Consider the following 10,274-nt stretch of genomic DNA (forward strand, 5'->3'; position numbering starts at 1 on the left):
TTTACAAACAGGCATTTAGTCAACTTAGCATCGTCTTGTTGTCCAACTGAATTTGCTTTCGCCAATACCACCGAGATACACAAATACAAGAGTTGGTTGATCGAAACGTGCACATACGAAGCTAGCTACGATGGAAAGTAGCTGGATTGATAGGATCCACCGGCTGCAATACAAGTGCACGTAAGAATTGAAGATTACACATATCTCTCATCCCTTCCTGAGGCGCCGACCATCTGGTTTTGGCTTGCTGCCATGAATGGTTACAGTGGCTTCAGCTTGTAGCTGAAGAAGGCCGCAACCTATAGATGGGTCGCATGGCGGCATGGCAGCGCAAGTGTGCAGGCAAAGACGAGGAGCCGGCCAGCAGCATAGGGAACCGGGGGAGTAGGCCCTGCCAGGCGCAGCACGCATCTCCAGGAGGACATGGACGGCCGGATGCATGATAAGCGCGACGCGTCTCGCCGGGAAGTGGTTGGAGGACGGTCGAGTGGATAAGGTAAGCGACGTTCCCCGCTGCATAAACTTCGCCGACCAGGTAACACCTGGCACTAGGGCCGCACCGTACGCATCGGGCGATCATTATGGCCGCTCGGGGCTAAAATTCATGTTTTGATCATTTTTTCAAACCTATTTGAGATTTGACCTTAGTTTGAAAAAATTTCGAAATCTAACCCTTTTGCTACCGGCAGGGACCATGATGGTAGAGTATAGCAGCCTATCGCCAAGGATCTTGACGGTAGGGTTGCATGCCTTACCGCCAAAACCAGACTAAATATTGAACACAGTGCGTGCTCGTGTCTACCGTCAAACACCTTGATGATAGAGTTGTGGGCGATAGCAAAAAGATTAGATCTCGATTCTTTTAACTCAGGGTCAAATCTGAAATAGGTTTCGGAAAAGGGTCAAAACACAAAATTTTACCGCCGCTCGGTTCGCCCAAATCACATGCACGATGAAGTATTTGGGATAATTATATTAGCTTTGGTTGGGGTGCACCACTGGACAATAATGCAACATCCAAAGAACACGTAAGGGATGGACCCCCTCCCTAAAGACAAATTTAATATCATTGTGAGCACATGACTCATATATCATATACTTCCTTATGTTTATTAAATTTATAGACAAAAATATGAACATATACAATAACAATTCAATACCATTAATTCATTATTGAATGTACTTTAAAAACAGAGGGAGTACAAAACTGATAAAAACAAATACTAGTACATGAAAAGGCCAAGAAAAATACTCCCTCCATTCCAAATTAATTAACCTTCATTCCAAATTAATTAACCTCCACCTCCATTTGTCACAGTTTAGAAGACACAGTTAAATTTATATGCACTTTCACAATAGATAAGGTTTGGTCCAATAAACCGTCTCCGTCACAGTCTAGAAGACACGGTTAAATTTATATGCACTTCCACAATAGATAAGGTTTGGTCCAATGAACCGTGACGGAGAAAGTAGTCATCAAAATGAAAATCAAGCAACTTGGAATGAAGGAAGCATGAATTGGAACGGAGCCCTGCCCCTCGCTTTATACCCGTCCGACCCTGCCCCGCCGAGCTCCGCGAACGATGTGGGACTAATCGAACTGGGAGGTTTCGCGTCTGCGCCTCGTTCCCGACCGTTTGGGCAGAAGCAAAGAAGCCCAGCGAGAAGATAAAAGGCCTCAAGGCCCATTTCCCCATCTCTATCATCGGCGGCGGCGGCTCGAGCAGAGGAAAGGAAGCTTTCTACCCTAGCAGAGAAAAAAAAGCAGAGGAGAGGAAGCGGAGGCGACGATGTCGGCGATGACGGCGGCGGTGCCCTTCTGGCGCGCGGCGGGGATGACCTACATCGGCTACTCCAACGTCTGCGCGGCGCTGGTGCGGAGCTGCCTCAAGGAGCCCTTCAAGACCGAGGTCTCCTCCCGCGAGAAGGTCCACTTCTCCCTCTCCAAGTGGGCCGACGAGAAGCAGCAGAAGCCCAGTAAGTTCCTCGATCCGATCAAGTCCCTGTCCCGCGTCCTCGATCCGGTTTGATTTGCCTGGCTACGGAATGAATCCTAGGGTTCGTGGATCTGGCTTGGTACTGTTGGATGTAGATCTTGGTCTAGGTCTAGCGGTTTACATGTCTAGGTTGATCTGCTGGATTGAATACGATCTGATCAGCGCTGATGTTTGGTTGGGCCGCGCGTCTTCGCGTGATTCTGTTGCACACCTGCGTAGAAATCTGTGCGTCGTTGACGATGGCACAGATCTAGTGTGCGTCCTTTTTTTGCCTGTTGGTAGAAATGTGTTGTGAGGAGGGGGAAAAATTGACCTACGCAAAAGGATGATCTTAAAGTTAGCTGTCAGTGTAATATACAAGATTGTTGTGTCATCTGCTAAGGACTCTGGTATCAGCTCACTTGAGATGTATTGGGAATTTTAACTCATCCTATAGCCTGGAGCTGCTAGAATCGTAAGATTATGTTTTACAGTTTAGTACTAACTTAGTATTACTTATCTGCTGGAAAATAGAGATGATTAACCATGAATGCATGAAGTAATACATAACGAGGATCCTACCCTGAGTGTGACCTTGCATAGGCTGGATTGGGTGGACATGATGGTCCTTATCGTCTCTGTTCTATGCAAAATTTTACCAGATAAAAAATATATCTATATTCCTTTAAAACCAGGAGAAACTGTGGCTCTGTTTGAAGATTAACTGTAGGAGCCCCACCTGAACTTCTATGCAGTCATGGTTATTGATTAATCTCTGCAAGCTTTTCGCAATAGATTTCTTTCCCCTGATGCAAGGAAAATATCATGAGCTTAATCTGTGGCACCACGTGGCTGCTGCGTGCACTAGAGCATTCGTGAACTCATGCTGACGATAAAGAAACCTCATGTGGCAAAGGCATGTGCAAGTCTACTAATAGAGGGGCTGGTGTGGTAATAATTAGCACCCGTAGTTTTCACTTTTCAGAGTCAATGCATCAGTACCTCATAGTTCTGCAAATGGCTCAAGATTTGTCATTACTCTATTTGTTGATACAGAGCTGGTAGCAAAGCAGAGGGAGTTTATTCGGCTGCATGCATGATTGCATGTGAACACTAAGTAGTGATCTATAGCAATACTGATTTCGTGTTTCACATAACTATCTATATTTCTATTGCAACTCGTGGATATTCTTCCAGGAACTGCAAAAGTAGATGTAGTTTGGTCTTGGAATGCTTAGTCCTTGTACAATGGGAGGTGCTTAGGGAGATGCTTAGTAAAATAAACCGAGTTCTTCTTAAGCACCGGTGCTTATTTCTACAGGACAGACGCTTAATTAAGCGTTTATCCTCTACAAATAAGAACCGGTGCTTAGAGAAAAACTGGTTTATTTCTCTAAGCATCTACCCCAAGCATCTTGCATTGTACAGGGCCTTAAGTGACTGTTATGGTTGCTCTCTGAGTGATTTGCATGAAGTGTTGCATCCAACATCTACGCCTTTCTGAATAATTTGCTTATCCAGCTTCTGTGATGATTTTGTACTTGCATATTTAATGTATTGCTTTCTTCATGGTGGTTGGTGGGTATTGAACCAAGTAGAACCAAATGAGGCTCTTTCTTGCTTTGATTCTACTTCATGATGTATTGTTCTCTTGAACACTAACTTGTTTGTTCATGTTGCAGCTGTGCGCACAGATGATGAATGAAGATCGGGTGCCATGGTGATTGATGTTTTGAGAAGTTGTTGAGTCAGGGCTTAAGAACTTGAGAATAAATTCTTGCGGTGACAATGGATCTATTCCGATACTATGTTGTTATATTTACTAATTGCTCCTTTTCTACTTGATGAACCTGAACCATGTGAAACTCGTGTCTTGTGGTGCTCGAGTGAGCGTGTTTTTATGCGTTATATCTTCTGATGCTTTAATTTGGTATATATTCCAAAGCTTATGAATAAACTGTTTTACCCATGTCACTTGGTGTATATCTCTTGGAGCCTTTATAAAATAATAATAACAATAATGCTAATAATAATACTAATCAAAAACACTTTGAAGTTATAATAGCACTCTTATTAAAAAATATGGTCATGTGTGCTACACGCAAAAAAACATGTGAATCTACTATATAGTATAGTATGTTGTATTTAGGAACACATTTGATTCCCCTCAAAAAAATAGGAACACTGTTTTTTGCAGCAAAAAGAAATCTTGACCAAAAATTATAGGATCACACTTTGATTTCTTTTTTATGAACCTTCGGTTATTTACTCTGATAATTTGGAGACCCGATGGACATGGGCCAAGGCGCCTCTCTATACGGTCCTTTTGCCGTAGCTGCCAGCATGTCACGGCAGCACATGTAAAAGTTATGTTATTACTACTATGTGCTTTTCTTCAGAAACTTGTGCTGTGCAAGTTTGTGTTGCTAATAACCGGTTAGTGAATGGTAGCCCTTGACGCAACAGCAAAACGATTAACAGCCTTGCTAAATACCAAAATGTGCTTTCCTTCCAGAGGTTGCAAACCTGTAGCTGCAGCTGAAGGATGACATACGCAAATTCAGCATTTCACCGAGATTCAGAACAGAAAGCGCATGCACAACACAACACACAAAACAGAGCCATCAAATGGGCGATAAACCTCTAACCAAAGAGGTGACACCTATCAAACGTGGTAATCCATCTCTCATCATGCGCTGTGCACCAAGGAGATGCCACAACATTGGACGCTGTGCACCAAGAGATGCCACGACATTGGACGCGGCGCAGACACACCAAGGAGATGCCACGACATTGGACGCTGTGCACCAAGAGATGCCACGACATTGGACGCGGCGCAGACACGACGAATGAGCACGCTCTTGCCTCAAAGAGACGTTTCCTGTAAATTTAAATTTGGCCCAACCATTACAGTTAGAATCACGGAGGCCATTCCCAATAGAAATTATGGAGGCCATTGCCAATAGAGTAAGACCCCTTAATTACAGCTGATACGGTTAGAACTTGAAGCCGAAAATATGCCAAGTCGAAGATGTTTTTATCAAGCCCCGTCGTTTGAGTTCCAATAGAAGTCACCTCCTTCGGTTGAGTAGCCATATGGGAGATGAGGCCCATAAACAACACTGCCGTTCAAAAATGTCATCTGGTCCACCTGCGATGCTGCCTGGTAAGCGTCCGGAGCATTAGCCTGAGCCGTGTTGTTCTGAACTGGGTAGATGTTTGTGCTGACATCCTGTGTCCGCGCACGGGCAGTCCGCTTGTTCTCCACAGGACCGTCTGCGCTCAGCCTGACCATTTGCTGCTGGATTTCAATCAGTGGACTGCAAGTGAATTTTGACTTAGCGCTCTTCTTTGCGTCCGAAGACTTGAATTCAAGCCGGTATAAGGCAAAAGCGTCGCGATCGTTGATCTCGTATTCATAGAGGTGCCATTCGTAGCTGCTAGATGGCTGTGGGTCCATGTAATATGATCTCTTCAGACCCCCAAAGTCTTTCATCACCTGCTTCCTTGATTCATGCCAGCCACGGCCGTTGTAATCTGGCAGCGACCTTTGCTTCCGGTTTCCACTGTCGAATGCCCTTCTTGGTTTGTCAAAGAAAAGCCATTCTCTCATAGATTCACCTTCAAAGATGTAAAGGTCGAAAAGTTCTGCAAATGATAGAAATTAACAAACAGTCAGGACATAATTACCGGTACCAATACAAATGTAAGAACATGAGTTATGTGGCAAGAAGTTACCAGGTGCATTCCAAGGGGATTTCGTAGTTGCAGCCCCTTCACAGACAGGAACACCGACATGCTTTCCTTGGATTTTTGCACTAAGAGCGGCAAACAAAGGGCCATCTTTTAGATCAATACCTCTCGGGCGGATCACAGGCATTGTGCCTGGAGGGCCCTCTTCCTTCACGGCCAATTCAGCATGGTACATGCTGCAGTAATCTTGCCAGCTTTCAGATCCTTGAGCAGGCCGAGGGCAGTCCCAGAGAGCGCACTTTGGCCTCAGAAATGAAGCAGGTGCTGGAGACATTGTTGTGAGCAAGTCTGACATGTGCAGGAAACCATCTCCAGCATTCTGCCCATAGTTGTTCATATCAAGATATGCATTAGGGGGCAACTCTTGTGGCAAATTGAACTGCAGATATTCTTGGTGACCAATCCCTTCAAGGTTATTGAGGATTTCTGGATTGGACCCAGGAAGGTTTATCTTGTAATCATCGTCGTAAAGAAAATCCTCAACACTAAGCTCCTGGTTCACATAGTACATCTGGAAGGACATGGCAAAACCTTGTTAAATTTAGCTCAGTTATGTCAAAATTAGAACTCGAGAAATGGAGGTGACAGAGAGATGGCAAAACTCCAAAAGACCTAGCACTGAACCTAAACAAGATGTCATGCAGAAAGCATAAAACACTGGTGGCTCTTCTAAACAATGCAAGATGATTGATGATCTTAGCGCTGAGATGACCCCTTCTCCAGAAATTCACTATGCTATGCCTGCAGGCAGCACAATCCCAACTAATCCGGGGCAGAGGTACAAGATTATGTGACGCTTCACCCTACGCATGCAAGTATAAAAGACAAACCCATGTACAGCACGAATTTCCTTGGTTTGATTCAAACCAAATAAATAAAAAACATAAGGAAACCATGGATGTCTCTGAAGTAGCGCTTCCACGTTTGGTAGCTCGTGCAAGGAATGCAGGTGGACGCGGCTCCGCCTGCATCCAATAACTACTTTTGCCAGCTGTGTCACACAAAGCTGGAAATCACCACTCTTCTTGAATGCAGCTTGAGCTTGGTAAGACAGGTTTTGGAGGGAGGCTTTTATGGTTAAGATCACCAGGCTTCGTTCTTCTTGTGGTTCATGAGCAGAAGCAAGCAGTAGATAGAGGACGTCTAAAAAGGCCAAGTATGGAGACTTCGGATGGTAAAGGATTGTTTTTTTTTTCAAAATAAGAAAATCCCTGTGCATGATCTTCTAGCGTGAATAAGGCAGGGGGCAGAAAGTAGGATCCCGTTGTATTCTTCACCTCTGAAATTTGTCGTGATGGTGATTTGATTTTGCTAGGCTACTAGACACAGTATCCAACGTTGGTTGGTTCCTTTTTCCTTGCTCCTCGTCCTTTAGAACTATCCTTTGCTTTTGGTTTGCAGGGTTTTTCCCACCCCTAACTGAATGAAGTAGAAACTGCTACTTCTACAAAAACTTTGACCAGTGTCTGCGCTTATCGTATATGTGCTGGTGCCAAAATTTAGTATGTGGTAGCGCACAGCAGAAGAAGAAAAGGCGTCAGCAGGGGTATCACACAAGCATGCTAAGGGGGTAGAGAAGCAGGCAGAAAAGGAAACCAAAATGGATGATATCCTAACTTAAGATGAAAAACAAAGCACCCTTGTACCCCATAAGATGGTTAAAGACAAAAAAAAAACTTACTTTTTGTCTCAAATATTACTACAAATCAGCTTAACAAATTTTTTTTTCAGAACCCACCAAATACACTAACAATAATCTGAACTAACCCCTATGGTTTCGGGTCCATATACTAGAAGCAATCATACAGAATTTCAGGCAAGTTCATAGCTATGCAATTATAACACAAAAGCGAAGTACTCCTGTACACCACAAGAAGGGCTTTAGTTTTCTTCTCCATGTGTCTTTGCATAGTAAAGTACATTATAAATCAGCTTAACTGACCACTTAACCAGCATTTAGACCCCAACTACAAGAAGCACAGAACGCTATCCGTTGAGATATATAAACAAGCATATTCTTGAGTTCAATGTATGCTAGACATAAAAATTGCAACCACCTGGAGGCTGTACTGACTAAATGGAGCATGGATTGCAGGACATAAAGCTCAGTGGCTTTGCAGTCTGCGTGAATCTATTATTGTTATGTAATGCAAATGTGTAAGACTAGGTAGATAATGACTATCCAAGACCATCGAAAGCATAGAGCAATAGACTCATTGTGAAAACTGCTGTACTATGCTTTCATTCATATCTGAAAATGCCCCCGGCCTGACCAGCTGCTAATCTATTTGGCCCAGACCACAGCCATGTTAAGTCCTCTCCTATGTTACTGTCTAACCTGATGATCCTTCAAGAGCTCCTGCCATACAGCCCTTTCATGCTCATGTTAATGAAAGGGTAGAAGAATGGTAGAGTTTAGTGCGTTACTATGTCTACGCTTAGTTCAAAGGCAAAATGTATGTATGCCAAAGAATCCAAAAATTTACTCTCAAGCTACGATTTTGACCACAGAAGCACAAAACACTTGTAAGAGCTTGATTTAACTGACGGTTTCGAAGATATAAACTAATCTAACAAACATAAGTTGAAGAAAAGGACTAGTCAGAACTATGCAACTCCTGGAGCCACATAATGGCCATTGTGGTTGTAAATCACAGATTTCTACCCTAAAATAAAGTAATACTCCCTCCGTCCGATAATGTAAGACAGCATACTGGATGTAATAAGATCTTATATTATGGGACAGAGGGAGTAAGTAACTAGATCCGGTCTATCAGTATCATTGCAATGAGATTAGCTACAAAAGCCAAATCACAAACGGGATTGCTAAATCTCAGTCGACTGAGACTTAACCAAGTCTCGGTCGATGCTATACTCGTAAGATCTTTCATAGAGATTCATGCAAAAAATTCTTTTGAGTTTTTTCTTCTTCCTTTTTTATGTGTTATGTCACTTGACCGAGACTTGGTTAAGTCTCAGTCGACTAAGACCTAGCCACACCCAATCACAAAAGGCAGTAGCTCAAGCCTTATACTATATAGAAATTTCTAATTTTACCTCTGGACTGAAGACAACCTAGATTGATATGCACATCCATCATAGATCTCCATACAAATTCAAATTTGAATATTTGTGATTCTGATCAACTGATCAGGATATAGAGCTCCATGTCATTCCCCACGAACGCGCAAGTATTTTTTCCATAAGAAATGCAGAAATCCTCACCAAATGACTAACTGAACGGAAGTTGCTAGCAGGGCACGCCACATATCCAACTAAAAATATATACACCCCCTCTGTAAACTAATATAAGAGCGTTTAGATCATTAAAGTGTGATCTAAACGCTCTTATATTAGTTTACCGACGGAGTACAATCTATTCCCCCCGTCCCATAATATAAAAACGTTTTTGACACAGTCTAGTGTCAGAAACGTTCTTATATTATGGGACGGAGGGAGTAACAAACTGTCACGAAGCTATACCGAAAACACAGCCACAAGTAGCAAACTGTTTATACTACCTGATCGTGGAACCCGGCAGTAGCTGGAGTGGTGATAACTCCCGGACCCAGCGACGTCGGCTGCTGCGCCACCGTCACTGGATCCGCGATCGCTTCCTCGCGCGGCTCCGGCTTCATGTCCTGGTCTCCCTGCGCGTGCTTGTGAGCCTGATTAGCGGACGGCCGGGGCTTCTGCTCCACGAGCTTGCTGGTGGCGTCGTCCTCCTCCTCGGCCGCCGCCAGCTGCGGCGGCCGCGGCGTCTCGGACGGCGGATCCCGGTTGTTGTTCCCCTGCTGCGCCGTCGACCATGACCACCCAATCAAACACCGGCAAAACAGCACGGCACAAGAAACGAAAAGCGCAGAGGAATGGAGGAGGGGACAGGCATACCTGGAGGGAGGAGGCGGGGGACGGGACGCTGAGCTCGGCGCGCCACTCGCGGAGCATCTGGTGGAGCTGCGCCTCGAGGAGGACGGCGTCGGTGGAGCGGGCCTCCTTGCGGGCGTACTGGAGGCCGGAGAACATGTCCTGGAGGTCGTCGACGCGGGTCTTGGCGCGGGCGCGGAACTGCTGGTGCCGCGCCGACCCCGACCGCGACGGCCCCTTCCGCATCGCCGACGCGCGCGCCGTCCTCTCCGCTGCTCCGATCGATCGGCGCCGTGGAGTGGGTGGCCTCTCCCTCCACCCTTTGCGCCACGGGAGAGGAGATGGAGATGCTCGTATAATTTGGTGTCGTTTTTCTTCCTCACTTGGTATGGCTGCCACTTTGCTGGGTCGGCTCGCGAAAAGCGACGGCCGCGGCAAAAAGGAGGCGGGGGTGGGCGGCCTCCGGGCGGGGTAGATAGGGAGGAATCCAGCCCAGGACTCGTCAAAGTCGAAAGCGTCGTGCGGTAACAGTGTCATGGCGTTGGCGTGGACTCACTCGTCTTCGCTCTTCGATTTTGCTTCGTCGGCTCACCTCGTCTCTCTGGCGTCTCTCTTCCATTCTTGTGGTTGTGGGCTTTCGACAATAGAATGAAACGTTTATGTTTCTCCTTTTCTCGT

At 45.3% G+C, this 10,274-nt stretch overlaps 2 protein-coding genes across 3 annotated transcripts; one reads left to right on the forward strand and one right to left on the reverse strand.

Moving 5' to 3' along the window:
• Positions 1-1,592: 1,592 nt before the first annotated feature.
• LOC125544820 (ATP synthase epsilon chain) lies at positions 1,593-3,884 on the forward strand. The gene is made up of 2 exons (XM_048708586.2): positions 1,593-1,977; positions 3,659-3,884. Exons 1-2 carry the CDS (start codon positions 1,791-1,793, stop codon positions 3,679-3,681), a joined length of 210 nt encoding a protein of 69 aa, XP_048564543.1. The 5' UTR covers positions 1,593-1,790; the 3' UTR covers positions 3,682-3,884.
• A 942-nt stretch (positions 3,885-4,826) lies between these two features.
• Positions 4,827-10,061, reverse strand: LOC125544819 (transcription factor VOZ1). 2 transcript variants are annotated; one of them, XM_048708585.2, is made up of 4 exons: positions 9,621-10,061; positions 9,251-9,520; positions 5,715-6,240; positions 4,827-5,624 (listed from the first exon to the last, which is right to left on the reverse strand). In XM_048708585.2, exons 1-4 carry the CDS (start codon positions 9,840-9,842, stop codon positions 5,017-5,019), a joined length of 1,626 nt encoding a protein of 541 aa, XP_048564542.2. In that variant the 5' UTR covers positions 9,843-10,061; the 3' UTR covers positions 4,827-5,016. The 2 variants fall into 2 exon arrangements, with proteins under 2 accessions (XP_048564542.2, XP_048564541.2); XM_048708584.2 differs by having other exon boundaries at positions 9,251-9,523; positions 9,621-10,057.
• Between the last annotated feature and the right edge of the window lie 213 nt (positions 10,062-10,274).

This window comes from Triticum urartu, chromosome 3A (genome assembly GCF_056163025.1).
Source record: "Triticum urartu cultivar PI428250 chromosome 3A, HENAU_Tu73, whole genome shotgun sequence".
NCBI classification, from domain to species: domain Eukaryota; kingdom Viridiplantae; phylum Streptophyta; class Magnoliopsida; order Poales; family Poaceae; genus Triticum; species Triticum urartu.